Source organism: Maniola jurtina, chromosome 19 (genome assembly GCF_905333055.1).
Source record: "Maniola jurtina chromosome 19, ilManJurt1.1, whole genome shotgun sequence".
Classification (NCBI taxonomy): domain Eukaryota; kingdom Metazoa; phylum Arthropoda; class Insecta; order Lepidoptera; family Nymphalidae; genus Maniola; species Maniola jurtina.
In genome coordinates this window covers 3,311,420-3,333,317 of record NC_060047.1, presented here as the reverse complement: position 1 = coordinate 3,333,317, position 21,898 = coordinate 3,311,420, and the positions used below count along the sequence as shown (strand labels likewise).

The following is a 21,898-nucleotide window of genomic DNA, read 5'->3' as shown; positions in this document are numbered from 1 at the left end:
ATATATAGAAACGTCCAATATTACCTGACCCCTGATCAAAATTACGCGACGTAGTACCATGGTGGATGAAAAGCCGGGAGGTCCACAATACTGGCTATCGTTATGTCACTGAACCTCATCACTTTTAAGTGAGGAGCAGTTGACACTGTAGCTCTAATGTCCAATATTTCCTGATCTTACTTACCCGGCGTAGAACCTCCGCTAAGTGGATGAATTGCCGGGAGTTCCACGAGACTGGCTAACGCTGTGTCACTGAACTAAATCAGTTGCACTTGATGAGCAGTTAACACGCAGAACCTAGCTCTTAAGTCCAATATTATAGATCGTTTCATCGTATAGTTCCTATGGCGTTATGTTGTTTCCCCTGTCTGTCCAAGTCATTGGCACCATATTTGCATAAGAAGACGCAGATTTTGTTTATTTTCATTATATTTTTATGAATGAATGAAATGAAAATAAACAAAATCTGCGTCTTCTCATGCCAATATGGTGCCAATGACCACCCCAATGATTTAGACAGACAGGGGAGCCAACATAACGCCATGGGAACTATTCGTTGAAACGATCTATACCTGATCATTGAACAGACTTACCTGGCGTAGTACCTCCACAGGGCGGATGAATAGCCGGGAGCTCCACGAGACTGGCTAACGTCGTGTCACTGAACCTCATCAGTTGTACGTGCGATGCACTTAACACAGCCGACCCAAGCTCTGAGCCGAGTGCTGTGTCGTGTTGCTCGCAGACGCTCGACGAAGTTTGGCAACCACTCCATAGTGGCCAGTGGCCTAAATATAGGACCAATTGCGAACATATCTGTCAAAAAAAAGAGATGGTTAAAGCAGCAATTTTCGAAAAAAGTTATTATGCGAAGAAAAAAATATGCGTTTTTAATAACACTTTATTACATTATACCATTGATCGATACCTTGGAAAAAAAAATTCCAAGTAGACCTTTAGTGCAATCACTGTCCACAAAATTTTATATCATCTTAGACAAAATTAAGGTTCAAAACGTCATATAATTTGTTTTCGCCTATACTAGGTGAGATTTTTAGAAAAGGACTTTTCAATATTCATTTTTTTAAGTAAAAGGATAAAATGATTGACATATAACAACGCACAGCAAAAGCTGCTGGGTCTAGAAGTTTGATAATCGCATGGTTCTCTCTATAACGTAAACCCCCCCAAAGGATTTTGACAAATTCCAACGGGATATTTAGGTATTAGGACTAATTACCCCTAAAATCATACCCATAAAATCTTAATTCTTGTATGTAAAACATCAAATAGGTACCTTGAAGTTATACTCACCGTTTGAGCCCATAGTTTGACATCAATGGTAGATGCCGGTGTAGTTTTGGGCGTCAAATTGTCCAGCTGAATGTTGGGGTCGAAATCCTCGTCGACGGGCAGCACGAGACCCTCTATATCAGATCCATTCGTTCCCTTCATCACTGCATATAGAACCTATAAACATTAAACACAATTGAACGAAACTCGTATCCTTTTCACTGTAGAGTAAGCCATACTCTCTTAGATTATTTTGTAGTATGAGTGTACATTTGTTGATTTTTTTATATATTAATTAGTTAAAATGTCGCAAATATTGCATTTGGAATCTTTTGTTTTTCTAATATAGTACAGTATATGCAGTGGTGTGTATGTATAAACTACCTACTTCATGGCAAACGTAAAAAAATAACTTCTTGGCCATCTAAAATCATTCCTAACTACATACCTAACAAAATCTAGAGCGCGTTTAATGCTGTCAACCATTAAAAAAATGCAGTATCACCAATATTCTTCTTTCGTGCTAAAAATTCAAAATAATAGCAATTTGTGGAAAAGAATAGCACTCGATTTAGGCTTGTCAATTCAGTTTAGAGATTGTGTGCAACAAAATTAGCCACATTATCAACCATATATTGTATTTATCAAAATACAGGCACGTTGCGCTGGAATTTTCATATAGTTTGTATTTTCATATAATGTTAAGAATTCGCCATTTCACAACGACCGAAATTGATCACTAAGTGAAAATGTGCCAAGGTTTTTCATATACACATTCTAATAAAATTCTTATAGTTTTACGTAAGACACTGAGATTTAGCGCTGGACATTTGAACATTGCATCTTTCTCATTAGCACCATATTACGTCGCATCAATGCGTGTACGCAGCGGTCATGTTTAAAACGCCGGCGCATTTTACGCTTATCACAGTTCAACGGTTGACTCCAACGACACAGCTTCCTAAACTACTAATTCAAAATCATCCCTTTTATCAAAATGCAAAAAATCGTAAGTGGAATTTTTTAAATTATTTCTTGGGCATAAGCGAAATCAATTTGTTATCCCTTTTTATCAATAATTTAATTCAAAAACATTAAATTCTTTGGAATTGGAAATTAAGAAGATAATTAATAATTAAAATTGGAAATAAAGAAGATAACAGATCTTTCCCGATTTTTTACCTTGAAAAGTTTGGACATTATTTACGTTTAAAGACAGTAGCGTATTTAGAATGTACGCTGCCTTCGATTTTTTTTCGATCAAGCAATTTGTTTGATCAAAATGTTAACAAAAAGTTACATATTAGATGTTCTCACACAATTTTGTTGTGTGTGTAATATTTCTATTAACAGCTGATTTTAACACTATTTATCAAGATTAGTAATGATTTGACTATACAATATTTAATAAAATAATATTTTGGCATTGGTATTGTTTTTTTGCACTATAATTTTAACTGAAAGTATAGTTTCAAAATATAACTTAAGTGTTAATAAATAATCATTAAAGTGACGTAGAGTGTTAACAAAGCTTTGCTAATTTTCCTGTGTCTATTTAAATGTTTATTGCGTTTCACAAAGAACAATGGGTTTTGCAAGCTAAAAGGACGGTGCTAAACAGTGAAAATAAATCATTTCTCGATCTAGCACATATACGGACACAATTTTTTTTAATAGGTCAGGGTCGTAGTTAAGACATCAGGCGATTGTGCTAGTTCCAACGTTGACCCTAGTCGGTAAATGGTTGGAACTTTGGAGGTCCAAGTTGCCGATTGCGAAAACAAATGGCAATCCGTAGCCTTGCTTGGGATTACTACTTACTTAAAAACATGGTATTAACTTTGTTGTTATCGAACCCTGTTTATATACCCAGAATTTAAGGGCGAAACGTAATTTAAATATAAAAGGCAAAGGTGACTTCACTGACTGAACTATCAACGCACAGCTCAAACTACTGGACGGATCGTGCAGTATCTAGCTATTATAGCGTAGACATCCGCTAAGGGTTTTTGAAAATTCAACCCCAAATAGGGGTTAGAAATTTGTATAGTTCACGCGGACGAAGCCACGGGCACAAGCTAGTACTTTATAATTTTTTGAATAATTTGCAGGTATTGTGCGCGTTTGCCTTATTGGCCTTGGCTGCAGCGGTTCCTCAAGAACAGGAGCAAGCTTACATCCTCAAACAGGAATCTAATGTCAATCCCGACGGCTACAATTTCGAGTGAGTATAAAATATAAGTACCCCTTCTACGCCGGCAGTCTACTCTTAGTTCCACTACTTAGTTTGCAATAAATCAATGTTCTTATAGAAAAAAATATTGTATTAGGTTTGTTTAACGGACATTTTAAAAACCCTTCAATTTCACGTAATTCAAATATTCATTAATCGAAAGTTATTTGGAAATGCAGATTTTTGTTCATTTATGTTATTTCATGACCTTATGAAGACGATTTTGATATTTATATATCCTGGACAGTAAGACTGGCTAAAGATGCCACTTTGATATCTCCAAAAATCCCCACTTTCTCTATGCACAAATCTCTCATTGCGATTGAAATTAATAATATAATCAATCTATCTGTAATCTGTCAATAAGTATTTAGCGACGTTATTAACGATAATGGTTATTAACGACCAAAATTGGTGGATTATTTGACAAATAACTTTGCTAGATTCTCATCGCTAGATCGATTCATTCGATTCGATTCTATTTATTTACTAATTTGGTAGATTATTTACTAATTAGATAGATTCGATTTATTTACTAATTTCCGTCAGTAACTATAACTGAGTGAGTAAACTAAAATAAAACTACTGTACAGGTTCGAAACCAGCGACGGAATCTCCCGTCAAGAGCAAGGCACGCTGAAGCAAATCAGCGAAGACCAGCAAGCCCTCGAAGTGCAAGGCACATACAAGTACACCGCGCCCGACGGCCTCACATACGTAGTCACCTTCATCGCCAACGAGCATGGCTACCAGCCGCAGGAGCATATTGAACAACCAGGACAGTAAATAAGATAATATTTTAGGCTTATTTCGTGGTTTAACGACATAATTATAATGTAGATAACGAGTAGAAATCCGTGAAGTTTCAGCGAATAGAACAAGAAAGCGGTTAGTTCGTTACTGCCCACGACAGCTCGAACGCCATCTCCCACAGAACTGCAGTAACCACGACTCATGCAACTGAGTCTAAATATCGAACAAAATCATCAAATGTATCATGGTATGTACTCGTCATCTACATTATAACACGTAAAAAAGCAATTTTTTGCCCCCTTGTAAATACGTTCATGTCATGTTTTATCTTTTGTACAAATGTAATTTGTAAAAAATAAAAGAAGTATGGCATCAACAACTAACTAATACAATAGAGAATAAAGTTCGTTTAAAGTTTGCCTTTAAATTTTTCAACAATTAAAAAAAAAAATCATAACTTTGAGAACACAACATTGTTATCAGTTTTAAAAAGCGAACTTTTAGATACCTTCTAGCAGTAAAATTATTATTGAAATTCCACATAAACGAAGATTAATAACTGATATAGCTTTCCAATATTTTTCATCTACTGGACTTCTATGATAGAAGACTATATAACTTGTTTAATAATAATAATTTCCAACAGTAAATTAATTATTATTTTAGAATCATGTTATCTAGTTTTAACTATACCCTCGTTAAATTTCAAACTATCAATCAATCAATCAATTTATTTATTGCGGGTTATATACATTGGTCTTAATCTATTAAGGCTTAGATTAAGACCAAGCCTTAAGACTATCAAGGCTGTTTCTTATTTAAATTGGATTGTCAAAGAGTGCACACATTCAAACACTCCAACTCGAACTAAATTGTATGTAACATGCCACTAACATTTGTACAATATTTCGTGTAAATCATTATGCACGAAAGCGGCTAAAATGTAAATAGAAAGGAGGATTCGTTTTTGTAATCCTTTATACGTTTTTTGTATGTTTGTAAACGAATTTTGAATAAAATATTTTTTGGAAATAATTTTGAAGTTTGTTTTTAGCCTTCCTTCTTGATTTCCTTGAATTAAAAAAAAAATTTGAATGTGAAGGGTTGAATCACCTTTGAGTTTGAGGTGTCTATGCTTTGGGCAACTTTGTGCACTTTCTGGTGGCGTTTTGACAATAGCGAGTTTTTATAAAATAATTGAAAATTTAATTAAAAGTATATTAAATCGTTTAAACCGAGTTTACCATCTCTAAACTTGGTTTAAACTTAAACTCGTAGTTGTTACTCATAACTTTAGTTCAAACATACATGTCAACTGTAATAGGGATGATGACTACTAGTCAAATCAGCGACTTTTTATCAAACGTCAAAAAGCTGGCTAGTGAGCACGGGTCTCCTTTCAGGATGAGAAGGGTTATAGGCTATAAGTTCGAAAAGTTGCTCCAGTGCGGATTGGTATTTTGACTATAAAGAGTAAATAATAACATATCTTACCCTAAATATAACGAGCAGCAAGGTCTGCTCGCCATCTTTTTCTTCCATGAGTCGGGCAGGCCCGCACCGGACGGCGAATTCTGCAAGGCACAGCAACAGCGAGCCAGCCAGGGGTTTCACTGAGTCGCGTCCGCTACTGCTCGATATTTGAGCGAGGCAAGCGCAGATCCATTTTATAATTTTTTCTGTTAAAAAATATAGAAATCAACGTTAAATGTGATTCAGAGGGACAATTCAAACATATTTATTTCTCTTAAAGAACATACTATTCCCTTTTCCTAAATGAATCCGCCGGAAAGCCTTGCCAAATTACTTTTACGTTTAATATTTCGAAGTTGCAAAAGAAAAAGTTTCTCTTAGTAGACAGTCAAGTTCTCTTGGACAGTGGTAGAACCGCAAGTTGGCTTACATGACACTTTACAAATATTTTCTTTCTTACCAGCAAGGCCTGGATACAACTCCACGATGCGATCCGTATAATCAGCCAGTACTAGCACAGCATCGCTCACAACTTTGGCTATCATTTTATTTTTCATCTGTAACAAAAATAGTAGCTCAAACAAAATAGTTGCTAAGATGAGCAATAAAATAAGATTTAAATATTTCTGTAGCAAGTGTAAAATATTTGTCGGTGTCTTTGGCATATCATAATTTAGAACGATCATTATAAAGCGGTCACAAGTGCGAGAGGAGCGAGCGCGAAATTTTTATATTTAAACGAGTAGACATTCTTATGTATTTTACCTGGAAGGATAAAATAAGAACGCGAGCATAAGTGCAAAATGTCTGGCGCATTTTCTCCTTGTTTTTGCCACTTTACCGTCACTATTTGTAAAGAGGGCCTTTGGCGTCACAGGCTAAGATTTAGAGTTGCTTTAACGGTTGACCTATCGAGGCTCTATCCCACACATTTTGTTTCTCAGAAAATAAGTGTGGTTTGGCAGTTGCGCGATCTTGCTTTATTTACTGTACCATCAGCATCTGCAGCAGACAGGTGACGTAGGACGGCAGGCGCGGACAGGCGGTTCGCGTGGCCAGCAGATGGCAGCAGTGTGCCGCCAGCGCACACGCGCCCGCGCAGCGCGCCGCCGCCGCGCCCTCGCGTCTGCACACCCGTACTACGATATTTAGTACGTGCTCCTGGAAAACAATTACCGATTTAGTATATCGATAAAAAAACCGATGCGTGTATTTAATGTACTGTAAATGTAAAAAGAAGTGAAACTTCAGATTAAAAGATATAAATACGCCATCTTGGATACTCATATTGATTTCTTTAAAAAATAAAAAAAACATCGACAATTTGAATTCACCAAAATTTTTTTTCTAGCACCCTAAAAACCTTAAGATCATGGATGTATCCGGTGTACACAAAGAAGAAGTGCAGATGTAAAACTTCAGATTAAAAAAATGTAAGTACGGCATTTTGGAACTGAAAATGGAACTCGTAGTCGTAATCAAAACCTCAAATTCTCAGATTTTTAATAAAATATTCCGCACCTTCAAATCAGGACATGACACCGTGTTATACTGGTGAGGATAGGGCTGCAACATCGGAGCGTTCATCAGGCCATCGGGCAGCGCGAGCAGAGATCCTAGAAACGTCACAGCGGCTGTGCGTGGGCACTGCAACAATAGTAATGCATGAGTTTTTGTTTCCAAAATAGTTGTATAGAAGCTGGCGTTACATTGCGGAAGTTCATGATTATATACAAAGAAAGAATCATAAGCTTAATTTGCAATAATCCGCTGAAACAGGCAAATCTGTACGGTGCAACACGCAGTATGCGATTTACAACGCCCACCTTCCCACTGCTAAATATGAAGAAAAAGCAAGCAGACTTGTTGTAAGGTGTACTGTTGATACTTACCGAGGGTCCACAATCGGAGGAATTGAGCACGACGGTGGAAGCGTGTACAAAATCTAGTAAGAGCAGCGAATAGCCCTCAAGAGCTAGAGACAGGTATCGCGGCGCGGCGTGCTCCACTAGCACGTCCACTACAGATCTATCTTCGCCGGTCAAACCTGTCAAATAAAAATGAAAATGTTTATTCAGATAGTAGCTGATGCCCGCGACTTCGTGCGCGTGGATTTAGATTTCCAAAAATCTAGTATCGAAAAAGCCAAAGGTAGTGCTTGCCAATAAATAATGAAAAAGCCGAAGTATTTCCAGTCTATGAATTAAAAAAAAAAGAATAGTAATGAATATAGGTTGTTACGGCTATACGTTACGTGTTACGTATTTAGCCCATGTTAGTCTCAACCGCAACGCGCAGCGAGCTGAGTCCCTATGAAAAAGGACCCCGGATGGGTTCGAACCTAGTCGGGCTTACATCGACTAAATACGTGAGTATAGCCGTAACAATCAATACTTATAATAGAAATCACTCACGATAGTTAAAACGTTAAAATAATAATGAATGCATACCGTGGTGCAGCGCTCGCTGGTAGAGCTGCAAGTGCGCGAGGTGCGGTCGGCCGCTGCACACGGAGGGTGCGCCCGGCCCCTGCGCCTGCGCCGCCGTCGCCTCGCAGAGCAATCGCAGCGCCACCAACTTTCCCGCTCTAAGGGAAAACTCAATCTAAATCCATACTAAACTAATATTATAAATGCGAAAGTGTTTTTGTCTGCCTGTCTGTCTGTCAGGTTTTCACAGCCCAACAGTTTAACCGATTTTGATGTTTGGTACAGAGTTAGCTTACATCCCAGGGACGGACATAGGTTACTTTTTATCCCGGAAAATCAAGCTCATCCGTTTATACGATTTATATGAAATTTGGTACAGAGCAACATTTTATACCGGAAGAGCAAAGAGTACAGCTACAAGATTTTTAAAAAACTTAATCCACGCGGACGAAGTCGCGGGCATCATCTAGTATTACTACTAGATATAAAAGGAAAATCTGATTGATTGACTGACTAACTGACTGATCTATCAACTCACAGCTCAAACTACTGGATGGATTGGGCTGAAATTTAGCATGGAGATAGGTGTTATGACGTAGACATCCGCTACGAAAAGAGTTTTGAAAATTCAACCCCTAAGGGGGCAAAATAGGGGTTGAGGTTTGAGTAGTCCAAGTGGACAACATCGCGGCCATAAGCTAGTTATGTAAATAAAGCTTACCAATATTATATTATCATGAAAAATTAAAACTTGAGAGCACCTCCTTGCTGTCCCAATATCAATGATATTACTATATCATTTAGAATGTGGATTTAACTGAGATGCATCAGTAAGATTGACATTCTTACGTATGTGCGATAAAAGATTCGATATCATCAATTCATTTGCGGAAACATTTCTTATCGAATTATCATCATATCATGGAATATGTCAAGGAAACCACAAATGAATGAATTAAATAACTTTATATATATACATCGTGAAATTTTAGAGGATTTAAAGGCGTCGCTCTGTCTCAGAATAGCGCGGTTGTCACTTGGCGCCTGGCAGTCGTATACGCCGCCCATTACTAATGTTTCTTATAGATTCAACTTTGTGTCAGGATATTTCCTTTAACCAAGAAGTTTTAATACTAAAACCCGAATACACCTCTTAATAAACGCTGAAATATTGTATTGTAACAAATATGTATAATACGTTTCCTTTAAGTACGGTAATCTGAGTTCGCGAGTCAGACTCGCACTTGGCCGGTTATATTTTCTTTAATTAATCTTTACTAAAGACATTTGATCCTTACCTGTGTGAGGACGGCAACGCCTCGGCCTCGAGGCACCAGCCGGCCACAAGGTTGAAGGGCACATGTATTTCCGTGTTGCCATTGAGTGTTTGGTTCGCACTTATCTGTAAAACGCACATATTATCACATTCATGTTTACAATAATAATTTTGGTCTATTCAAAAGGTGATGTGGCTTATTCTGTTGTATACAATCCCTAAACTAATTAGGTAAAGAAATAAAAAAACCGGCCAAGTACGAGTCACACTCGCGCACCGAGGGTTCCGTACTCAGCTATTTTTTGACATTTTGCACGATAAATCAAAAACTATTATGCATAAAAATAAATAAAAATCTGTTCTAGAATGTACAGGTAAATCCCTTTCATATGATACCCCACTTGGTATAGTTATCTTACATTGAAAATACTAATTATTATTATTTGTTCATCAACACATTTCAATTTTTTTGTGCACAAATTCACTGTTTTCGATTTTTATCCTTTACTTGTGCTATAAGACCTACCTAACTGCCAAATTTCATGATTCTAGGTCAACGGGAAGGACCCTATAGCTTTTCTTAACAGACACGACAGACGGTCAGACAGACAGACAACAAAGTGATACCATTATGGTTCAAAATTTCCTTTTGAGGTACGGAACCCTAAAAATATTTTTTATTCAATTAAATTTTTGTTAAATTAAATTAAATGTCTAGACCATCTAAAATGGTAGGTCTAAATGTGTTGCTACCCCTTTCATAAAGCGTAAAGGATAGCACTAGATTAAGACTGGTCAATTTAATGTAATTTAGAGATTGTGTACAACCGAATTTGCCCTAAAGTATTTTTTAGGCCTTGACATAGAAAATAACTGATGAGTCGCATTGTGATATCGAGTTCAATTCCACTAGTTTAAACAAAGTCGAACTATTTTTGTTGTAAATGTCTTTTAAACACTATTTTAGTATAAAATCTGATAAAACCAATACTTTCCCAGAACCTAGCCGAATCTAACGTACTCATACGCTCATGATGTACATCACATATCGCATCTATCAACGAAATAAACATTGTCACATACATAAAGAAACTTGTGGGGAGAAGCACAAAAATAATAGATATCACTAAATTCCAAAATAAACTATCTAAAAAACTATAAATTAAAACAAAAGCTGAAAACATTTTTAATAATGATGACTGACTGAAAACGGTACTGACATAGGAAACAAGAAAACGGGACGATTTTGACACAACACAGTGTTAAAATTTGCAAAGTACCCTCTTTTTTGTAATCTTGAATCAGTAAAACACTAACGATTTGACTACGATGTGAAGACAAATTAATATTCTTCAAATGAGGGGAAAAAACTGATATTGTTAAGCCTCAATAGCTCAACGCTATAACGGCGTTAAATCAGAATGGTTGGAAGTTTTAAGAGTCACACTTCAGAATATTATCGTAATTACTAGCTGGTACCCGTGATATTGTTAGCGTGAATTTTGGGTTTTAATAATCCCGCGGGAGCTCCTTCATATTGCAGGACAAAAAGTAACATATTATGTTGTTTGTCAGATCTTTAACCATATAAGTACATGCGAAAAATTAGGTCGATCCGTTGCTCCGTTGCAGGGTGATTGACGGATAAACAACCAAACTTTCGCATCACTACTTTGTGAAAGTGTGTTTGTTTGTTAGTTTATTGATTTGTTCTTCAGTGAAGTCGCAGCGGGTCAACTGATCGATGTGATGTTTTGCATGGGTCTAGTTAAAGACCTGGGGAGTGACACATAGGCTACTTATATCCCGGAAAATCAGAGTTCCCACGGGATTTTTAAAAACCTAAATCCACGTGGACGAAGCCATGGGCGTCAGCTAGTCTCCTATATATATATAAAAGGAAAAGTTGACGGACTGATCTATCAACGCACAGCTCTAACTACTGGACGAATCGGGCTGCAGATAGCTATTATGACGTAGACATCTGCTAAGCAAGGATTTTGATCATTTGACCCCTAAGGCCTAAGGAGTTAAAATAGGGGTTCGAAATTTGTGTAGTCCACGCGGAAGTCGCGGGAATAAGCTATTGTTTATAATATGGGTAGTGATTCATGTCTCCCGGACAGTTACCTCCCGTTTCCGAAGCCTCCTTAGGAGCCTTCTTTTTCCTGCTCCTCTTTCGCATTGGCAATCCTTGAAGAACTTCGAATTGGACAACAGGTCGCACAGTTTGAATAGGACCATACACTAGCACTTTGCGCACTAAACACTAACGGACTGCGTGTTGCGTGTTCGCGCGAAACAAAGGGGAAACGCATCGGATTAAAAACAAAACATTGCTCCGAATGAGATAAACAGTCGAACAATAAATATTATATTACAACATCTGCCGAAGAGTGCCAGATATCGAGTGATAAGTCACTGGTATTCGCGATAACCAGTAACAGATGCCACAGAATCGGCATGGACCGTAGCGGTTTTTACAGTGTAACTGATTTACTCGTAATCTTATGCGCAATTGTAGGAGTTTCTATTTAACAGGTACAAGATTAAAACAAAAATAAAACGAGTAACTATTTTACTCTGAGTAGGAGTGTTTTAAGAAATCTATTTATGCACTATTTTTTACTGGTATTATTAACAGGTATTCCACCGCATAATAGCAATCGATTATATTATTCGCTCGGTGATAGTATAAATCGTATTTAATATCCCTATCCTGTGGAAATTTCGGAAAATCGAGTCTTATTTTCTTGAATCACATCAAATTAATCACACTAATATTATAAAGAGGAAAGTTTGTGTGTATGTATGTGTGAATGTGAGTGGCGAATGCTCGTGGATCGTATAAGATCGTGATGACCACGACCGCTCTACCAAGACTGTTACGACGAAGATGTGTGAATGTGTGTATGTTTGTTACTTCTTCACGCAAAAACTACTGGACGGATTTGACTGGGAATGGAGATACATTATTCCCTAGATTAACATATAAGCTACTTTTTATCCCGGGAAATCAATGAGTTCCCACGGGATTTAAAAAAACCTATATCCACGCGAACGAAGTCGCGGGCTGCTAGTATTATAAAGTTAGTTAGGAATTTCCATAACATTTTTAAATTTTTATTTTTAAATTTTTATATACGTGACATTTTATTTATATGTAATCACTTTGCAGCGCCCGGACGGGGCTTCATGTTGTAATATTATAATTTTTTTTTTATTATGATGTAAAACATGAATGCAAATAAATAAAGAATAAAGGTAATCTCTGTGCACAACTTTCTAGATTCAAGGGTTTGAACTGGGCGTTGATGAGTTAGTCAGTGAGTCAGGATTTTTCTTTTTATATATTTAGATTTTAGTTTTTAATGAAATAACCTACATTAAGGACGTCTTTGCAAAATGAATAGGTATCAAAATTGCACTACTACATAAGTACACTGCCCACACGCACACAGCTGCGTCAAAATGAGTGAATCGACTTGATTTTGATACTTTGATATTTTTATTTTATTTTATATTTGGTCATCTATTTTTTTTTAACAGTTTTTTTTTTTAAATATGTATCTTGACAATAATACAGTAAGTAGAACAGTGCCTACAGACTAAGGGTCTGATGATGAAATATTTCACCATGACTTCTTGGCAATGAACAACATTTCCATGCTTATGAAATTATGAGCTCCTACTATGACTAAAATAATCTGAGAAGGATAGCATTACATTACCTCCCGACTTGATGAAATTGCATACTTTGGAACCTACTACTGGAACTCAGAGACGAATAGAGCTAGGTGTTTCGAGTTTGGGCTCATTTTCTTAGTCATGATGAGATCTTACCTCCGGATTTGTGGAGTGACCTGATGGTATACCTCGGAAGTCACTATTGGAACTCGGAGACGAATAGAGCTAGGTGTTTCGAGTTTGGGCTCATTTTCTTAGTAATGATGAGATCTTACCTCCGGATTTGTGGAGTGACCTGATGGTATACCTCGGAAGTCACTATTGGAACTCGGAGACGAATAGAGCTAGGTGTTTCGAGTTTGGGCTCATTTTCTTAGTAATGATGAGATCTTACCTCCGGATTTGTGGAGTGACCTGATGGTATACCTCGGAAGTCACTATTGGAACTCGGAGACGAATAGAGCTAGGTGTTTCGAGTTTGGACTCATTTTCTTAGTCATGATGAGATCTTACCTCCGGATTTGTGGAGTGACCTGATGGTATACCTCGGAAGTCACTATTGGAACTCGGAGACGAATAGAGCTAGGTGTTTCGAGTTTAGGCTCATTTTCTTAGTAATGATGAGATCTTACCTCCGGATTTGTGGAGTGACCTGATGGTATACCTCGGAAGTCACTATTGGAACTCGGAGACGAATAGAGCTAGATGTTTCGAGTTTGGGCTCATTTTCTTAGTCATGATGAGATCTTACCTCCGGATTTGTGGAGTGACCTGATGGTATACCTCGGAAGTCACTATTGGAACTCGGAGACGAATAGAGCTAGGTGTTTCGAGTTTGGGCTCATTTTCTTAGTAATGATGAGATCTTACCTCCGGATTTGTGGAGTGACCTGATGGTATACCTCGGAAGTCACTATTGGAACTCGGAGACGAATAGAGCTAGGTGTTTCGAGTTTGGGCTCATTTTCTTAGTCATGATGAGATCTTACCTCCGGATTTGTGGAGTGACCTGATGGTATACCTCGGAAGTCTCTATTGGAACTCGGAGACGAATAGAGCTAGGTGTTTCGAGTTTGGGCTCATTTTCTTAGTAATGATGAGATCTTACCTCCGGATTTGTGGAGTGACCTGATGGTATACCTCGGAAGTCACTATTGGAACTCGGAGACGAATAGAGCTAGGTGTTTCGAGTTTGGGCTCATTTTCTTAGTCATGATGAGATCTTACCTCCGGATTTGTGGAGTGACCTGATGGTATACCTCGGAAGTCACTATTGGAACTCGGAGACGAATAGAGCTAGGTGTTTCGAGTTTGGGCTCATTTTCTTAGTCATGATGAGATCTTACCTCCGGATTTGTGGAGTGACCTGATGGTATACCTCGGAAGTCACTATTGGAACTCGGAGACGAATAGAGCTAGGTGTTTCGAGTTTGGGCTCATTTTCTTAGTAATGATGAGATCTTACCTCCGGATTTGTGGAGTGACCTGATGGTATACCTCGGAAGTCACTATTGGAACTCGGAGACGAATAGAGCTAGGTGTTTCGAGTTTGGGCTCATTTTCTTAGTCATGATGAGATCTTACCTCCGGATTTGTGGAGTGACCTGATGGTATACCTCGGAAGTCACTATTGGAACTCGGAGACGAATAGAGCTAGGTGTTTCGAGTTTGGGCTCATTTTCTTAGTCATGATGAGATCTTACCTCCGGATTTGTGGAGTGACCTGATGGTATACCTCGGAAGTCACTATTGGAACTCGGAGACGAATAGAGCTAGGTGTTTCGAGTTTGGGCTCATTTTCTTAGTCATGATGAGATCTTACCTCCGGATTTGTGGAGTGACCTGATGGTATACCTCGAAAGTCACTATTGGAACTCGGAGACGAATAGAGCTAGGTGTTTCGAGTTTGGGCTCGTTTTGTTAGTTATGACGAGATTATACCTTGAAACTTGTTGGAGTGCTCTGAAGGTATACTTCAAAAGCCACTATTGGACTTTCGAGTCGAGTAGAGTTAGATGTTATGAGTTTGAGCTCGTTTTGTAAGTTCCAATAGTGACTTCCGAGGTATACCATCAGGTCACTCCACAAATCCGGAGGTAAGATCTCATCATGACTAAGAAAATGAGCCCGAACTCGAAACAGCTAGCTTTATTCGTCTCCGAGTTCCAATAGTGACATCCGAGGTATACCATCAGGTCACTTCACGAATCCGGAGGTAACATCTCATCATGACTAAGAAAATGAGCCCAAACTCGAAACACCTAGCTCTATTCGTCTCCGAGTTCCAATAGTGACTTCCGAGGTATACCATCAGGTCACTCCACAAATCCGGAGGTAAGATCTCATCATGACTAAGAAAATGAGCTCAAACTCGAAAAACCTAGCTCTATTCGTCTCCGAGTTCCAATAGTGGCTTCCGAGGTATACTATCAGGTCACTCCACAAATCCGGAGGTAAGATCTCATCATGACTAAGAAAATGAGCCCAAACTCGAAACACCTAGCTCTATTCGTCTCCGAGTTCCAATAGTGACTTCCGAGGTATACCATCAGGTCACTCCACAAATCTGGAGGTAAGATCTCATCATGACTAAGAAAATGAGCCCGAACTCGAAACAGCTAGCTCTATTCGTCTCCGAGTTCCAATAGTGACTTCCGAGGTATACCATCAGGTCACTTCACAAATCCGGAGGTAAGATCTCATCATGACTAAGAAAATGAGCCCAAACTCGAAACACCTAGCTCTATTCGTCTCCGAGTTCCAATAGTGACTTCCAAAGTATACCATCAGGTCACTCCACAAATCCGGAGGTAAGATCTCATCATGACTAAGAAAATGAGCCCAAACTCGAAACACCTAGCTCTATTCGTCTCCGAGTTCCAATAGTGACTTCCGAGGTATACCATCAGGTCACTCCACAAATCCGGAGGTAAGATCTCATCATGACTAAGAAATTGAGCCCAAACTCGAAACACCTAGCTCTATTCGTCTCCGAGTTCCAATAGTGGCTTCCGAGGTACACCATCAGGTCACTCCACAAATCCGGAGGTAAGATCTCATCATGACTAAGAAAATGAGCTCAAACTCGAAAAACCTAGCTCTATTCGTCTCTGAGTTCCAATAGTGGCTTCCGAGGTATACTATCAGGTCACTCCACAAATCCGGAGGTAAGATCTCATCATGACTAAGAAAATGAGCCCAAACTCGAAACATCTAGCTCTATTCGTCTCCGAGTTCCAATAGTGACTTCCGAGGTATACCATCAGGTCACTCCACAAATCCGGAGGTAAGATCTCATCATTACTAAGAAAATGAGCCCAAACTCGAAACACCTAGCTCTATTCGTCTCCGAGTTCCAATAGTGACTTCCGAGGTATACCATCAGGTCACTCCACAAATCCGGAGGTAAGATCTCATCATGACTAAGAAAATGAGCCCAAACTCGAAACATCTAGCTCTATTCGTCTCCGAGTTCCAATAGTGACTTCCGAGGTATACCATCAGGTCACTCCACAAATCCGGAGGTAAGATCTCATCATTACTAAGAAAATGAGCCCAAACTCGAAACACCTAGCTCTATTCGTCTCCGAGTTCCAATAGTGACTTCCGAGGTATACCATCAGGTCACTCCACAAATCCGGAGGTAAGATCTCATCATGACTAAGAAAATGAGCCCAAACTCGAAACACCTAGCTCTATTCGTCTCCGAGTTCCAATAGTGACTTCCGAGGTATACCATCAGGTCACTCCACAAATCCGGAGGTAAGATCTCATCATTACTAAGAAAATGAGCCCAAACTCGAAACACCTAGCTCTATTCGTCTCTGAGTTCCAATAGTGACTTCCGAGGTATACCATCAGGTCACTCCACAAATCCGGAGGTAAGATCTCATCATTACTAAGAAAATGAGCCCAAACTCGAAACACCTAGCTCTATTCGTCTCCGAGTTCCAATAGTGACTTCCGAGGTATACCATCAGGTCACTCCACAAATCCGGAGGTAAGATCTCATCATGACTAAGAAAATGAGCCCAAACTCGAAACACCTAGCTCTATTCGTCTCCGAGTTCCAATAGTGACTTCCGAGGTATACCATCAGGTCACTCCACAAATCAGGAGGTAAGATCTCATCATTACTAAGAAAATGAGCCCAAACTCGAAACACCTAGCTCTATTCGTCTCCGAGTTCCAATAGTGACTTCCGAGGTATACCATCAGGTCACTCCACAAATCCGGAGGAAAGATCTCATCATGACTAAGAAAATGAGCCCAAACTCGAAACACCTAGTTCTATTCGTCTCCGAGTTCCAATAGTGATTTCCGAGGTATACCATCAGGTCACTCCACAAATCCGAAGGTAAGATCTCATCATGTCTAAGAAAATGAGCCCAAACTCGAAACACCTAGCTCTATTCGTCTCCAAGTTCCAATAGTGACTTCCGAGGTATACCATCAGGTCACTCCACAAATCCGGAGGTAAGATCTCATCATGTCTAAGAAAATGAGCCCAAACTCGAAACACCTAGCTCTATTCGTCTCCGAGTTCCAATAGTGACTTCCGAGGTATACCATCAGGTCACTCCACAAATCCGGAGGTAAGATCTCATCATGTCTAAGAAAATGAGCCCAAACTCGAAACACCTAGCTCTATTCGTCTCCGAGTTCCAATAGTGACTTCCGAGGTATACCATCAGGTCACTCCACAAATCCGGAGGTAAGATCTCATCATGACTAAGAAAATGAGCCCAAACTCGAAACACCTAGCTCTATTCGTCTCCGAGTTCCAATAGTGACTTTCGAGGTATACCATCAGGTCACTCCACAAATCCGGAGGTAAGATCTCATCATGACTAAGAAAATGAGCCCAAACTCGAAACACCTAGCTCTATTCGTCTCCGAGTTCCAATAGTGACTTCCGAGGTATACCATCAGGTCACTCCACAAATCCGGAGGTAAGATCTCATCATGACTAAGAAAATGAGCCCAAACTCGAAACACCTAGCTCTATTCGTCTCCGAGTTCCAATAGTGACTTTCGAGGTGTACCATCAGGTCACTCCACAAATCCGGAGGTAAGATCTCGTCATGACTAAGAAAACGAGCCCAAACTGGACACATCTAGTTCTTCTAGTCTTCAAGTTCCTGTCGCAGCCTTCGAAGTTCACTATCAGATCACTATCATGCTCAAGAAAAAAATCCAGCTAACGATAAAATGTGATAATAGGTACATAATATTATCATTATTATCTTACCTTGCCAAAATATCAGCACAATCACGGAATAAGTACCTATAAATATCAGTTAGGGTTTTGTCGAACTATTTTGTGTTCGTACAGCGATCTTTTCCACATCAAAAAATTATAGCAACCGACGCAGAGACCACCCACGAAGGCGGCTAGCCGCTGACTGATATAATTTTGAAATCATACCATTGCCTGCCCAATATCAAAATAACCCTTAGTGCACTGTATTAAGGTTTGCGGTTGAAGCAAAATACGTGAAAAATTTATACACGATGTTTTTATTTATTTTTATAATACTATTAATATAATAATCTCACATTTTGAGGTACACATTATGTGCTAACGGAAAATATTTATTAGAAGAATAAAATCCGTACGTAAACTGAGAAAAATGTACCTAAACTTGACCCTAAATCGTTAATTCTGCGTGGAAGAGGTGAAGGAAAATCGTTCTTATAGTATCAAAATTAATGATTTTATCAAAAAATTACTCGATCTCTGGAGATAAAGGACCAATCTATTTTTAGCAATCTGTAGTTCCAATTTACTTAGTATATTTTAGCCACAAAGCGTACCGAAAATCTATACAAGTGTGCAAATACGTCCTTAAAACACTCTTTTCTTTTTTTTAAATTCTGAACACAGTATGTTTTTCTTTCTTTTTATCTGTCAATTACGTTATCTTTCTGAGTAATAAATACTACAAAACTATATATTAAACTGATTTACGAAACAGTATTTAAGGGTTTTCACTATTTCAGAGAACCTACAAGGTCAAGCGTGAACTCAATGCGTTTTTGTAAGGCGAGCATTACTTTGTACAGCCAAATAAGTAGTACATTCATTATCAGCAGGTGGATTTTGATCTTTATAGTTTCAAAACATCTAGACAAGAGTCTACTGTGTAATCTTGTACCAGCAGCGACAAAAACTTCTATATTTTTGAACAAAGTAACAAAAATATGAAAAGATTAATGAAAATTCGAATTTAAAAGAAAGCCAAGAAATATAATATGCGAAAAATGAAGATAAAAAAACTTGAATTTAAAAAAGCTAACAAAAATATGAGAAATACGACTAAAAACACGAATTTAAGTTTCCAAAGTACATTTCAAAGACAAACATGCCTTTTGGTCTTCTTAGCTAAAATGCATAATTTCATAAGACTATAAAATTTAATGACTTATGCAGCAGTGCAAAATACTCATTAGCATTTACCTACTCTATGCATTTATAGCAAGCGTTATGTAACAGTTCATTTAACACACCTTCCAAGGCAGATTTATGATTATGTAGCACTAACTGTGACTGATTTGCTGAAACCTTGAAGGCCACTTTCGACGCTTGCGATACGCCGTACCTACTTAGGGGCAAGCGCAGACAACGGACTATTGTCTGAAGAGGACAATAAATCATTATATAATTATTAAGTTTAGCGCAGACGAGACTTTCCTCGGCGTACTTTTGTAAAAACTTCAAACCGGATTCAATCGCCGCGGGAATTCTTTGTTTTTTCCGGGATATATCTTATACACAGTAGGGACGAGTATTCACTCGCACCGAATGACTCAATGTGGCCGCTTTGATTTACCGAAGCCGAACTATCGTAGTCCTAACTCGAATTATTCGCCGAATCCCAAGTAATCTATTTGACGTGATTTTGACGGTCGACAAAAGTACGTTGTCTGCGTTTGCCTTAAAATATACATTACTTCTAATTGTGCAGGCGAGTTAGTGAGTGAAATTGATTGTATGACACCATTTCGACTGGTCAATAGATTGGACTGTGGCAATTTTGACACATTTATTTTTAGAGACTACTCAGACAGTTTTAAATGATTAGGTTTGTCTGTCCTTTTCTTATTGCATTGATAAGAACAAGATGCGAATATTCTAAAATTTAGTTGCGCTCAGAATCAGTACCATTGTCTTTTATGTAATTAAAAGTCAATACATAGTTTTAAAAACTACAATAGACCAGTTCTGCAGTATTTAATAATAAATAATTTGCACTTTATGATGCCCTTTTGGTTAATTTTACAAAATACATTTTTTACTGTGTCACATTGTTGCTGAATGAAAAAACATGGAACTTAGTTAGGAAATCAGTACAACCACTAATGCGAGCGTAGCGAGCGCCAAAATCATGTTATTACTTACTATTAACATAAATGTCCAATATCATGTTACTTATTGCTTACTATTTACATGACCGTTTAAAGAATTATATTATTATAAAACCAAATTAGAAATACGTCGACGTATCGCCAATATAACGAGGATTATTTCGAATTATTTATCGGTAAATTGAAAATACGCCATGGTTCGTGGCTAGAACAGCCCAATTTTCCTTGATAAGGGTGGATTTATGTTTGATAGAGCCTAGCTATATTTATATCTTCCCTTACAAGCTATAAAACAGTCAAATGCTATCGGATATAAAGGCTCACTCACCTTGAGCAAGGTCGCGTTGAGGTGCACCAGGTAGTTGAAGAGGTGGTGGTGCGCATGCGGGTCGCGCAGCGCGTTAGGGTCGCCCAGCGCGGCCAGCATGCGGCGCCACAGCACGCACGCCACATCGGGCAGCCAGCCGCGCGCCGCGCCGCCCAGTACCACGCCCACGCCCGCGCCCGCTCCCCCGCCCAGACCGGCTATACCCCCCACGCCGTTGCCCGCGTCGCTCTCAGACCATTCTATGACGGAAGGTAAATATGAAAATTGATATATTTATACTCTAAACTCTACAGGTTACTATGAGCTGTTGTGTGGTGTTTTGACCTATAAACGTAACAAACCATGACCATTATAAGAGGCTAGGCTTGACAATATGTCCACAATAAAAAAATTAAGCACACGTCATATCGTGACTGTAACCACACATATTATATACCAACTCAAAACACTTACCAACGTTTCCTCCATCTGAAGCCAAATCTATTTGTAATGGAGAATCTTTTATAGAGCTACTTTCCACACCGCTGGATGGAGCCGGCGATGGAGAACGAGAACCTATGGACAAAAACATTCACATGAGTTATGTATTCTTACTTTGAGTAAAAATTAATATGCAAAAGAAGTTGACCAATTTTCTAAAGACGTTTAAGCCATTTTTTTCAATCATCAATGGCACTTTGCCTCCTTATGAATAAATACTTATCATCATCATTTGCCATCATGCATCCACCATTCTATTAGACATAGGTCTGCATACTGCTTCTTTGGGGTAATGCCAACTCTTTCTGTCTTCAATCTTATGCATCTAATCAGTACAAGCCATTTTCTGGATGTCGTCGATCTCCTTTAGGTATATGTATATGTCCAAAAACAACAAAGAGCACATATTTTTGAAGAGATACGAAAAAAAATTGAAGTATTTTACCACTAGCGGAATCCCTTTCTTCGTTTTGCGACGATTGTCTCAATGAGTCCAGGGAATACCACCGCCTCGGTTTACTGCTTACTGGTTCTTTGATTTCATCTGTTGAAAAAGAAAAAATATTAGTACAAAATGA

The 21,898-nt window shown here is 38.5% G+C and overlaps 2 protein-coding genes across 5 annotated transcripts in view; one reads left to right on the top strand and one right to left on the bottom strand.

Moving 5' to 3' along the window:
* The window catches only part of LOC123875006 (probable Rho GTPase-activating protein CG5521), a 40,114-nt gene that overhangs the window by 5,777 nt on the left and 12,439 nt on the right, over positions 1–21,898 (bottom strand). For all 4 annotated transcript variants that reach the window (XM_045920622.1, XM_045920623.1, XM_045920624.1 and 1 more), the window contains 12 exons: positions 21,766–21,864; positions 21,294–21,395; positions 20,841–21,079; positions 9,480–9,583; positions 8,203–8,339; positions 7,645–7,799; positions 7,274–7,399; positions 6,746–6,913; positions 6,213–6,309; positions 5,774–5,958; positions 1,315–1,470; positions 594–816 (listed from right to left, as the gene is read on the bottom strand). In XM_045920622.1, coding sequence (XP_045776578.1) covers positions 594–816; positions 1,315–1,470; positions 5,774–5,958; positions 6,213–6,309; positions 6,746–6,913; positions 7,274–7,399; positions 7,645–7,799; positions 8,203–8,339; positions 9,480–9,583; positions 20,841–21,079; positions 21,294–21,395; positions 21,766–21,864 — 1,791 coding nt within the window. The remainder of the gene's footprint in view (positions 1–593; positions 817–1,314; positions 1,471–5,773; positions 5,959–6,212; positions 6,310–6,745; positions 6,914–7,273; positions 7,400–7,644; positions 7,800–8,202; positions 8,340–9,479; positions 9,584–20,840; positions 21,080–21,293; positions 21,396–21,765; positions 21,865–21,898) is intronic.
* On the top strand, positions 1,846–4,862 carry LOC123875080 (endocuticle structural glycoprotein ABD-5-like). Its single transcript, XM_045920739.1, has 3 exons — positions 1,846–2,302; positions 3,405–3,517; positions 4,120–4,862. The coding sequence occupies exons 1-3, from the start codon at positions 2,291–2,293 to the stop codon at positions 4,310–4,312; spliced, it is 318 nt and encodes a 105-aa protein (XP_045776695.1). The 5' UTR covers positions 1,846–2,290; the 3' UTR covers positions 4,313–4,862.

What these genes read in the sequence shown, in the direction of transcription:
- LOC123875080 (XM_045920739.1), top strand. An exon ending in CCCGACGGCTACAATTTCGA is followed by an intron (nt 3,518 to 4,119) that starts GTGAGTATAAAA and finishes ACTACTGTACAG; the next exon opens with GTTCGAAACCAGCGACGGAA.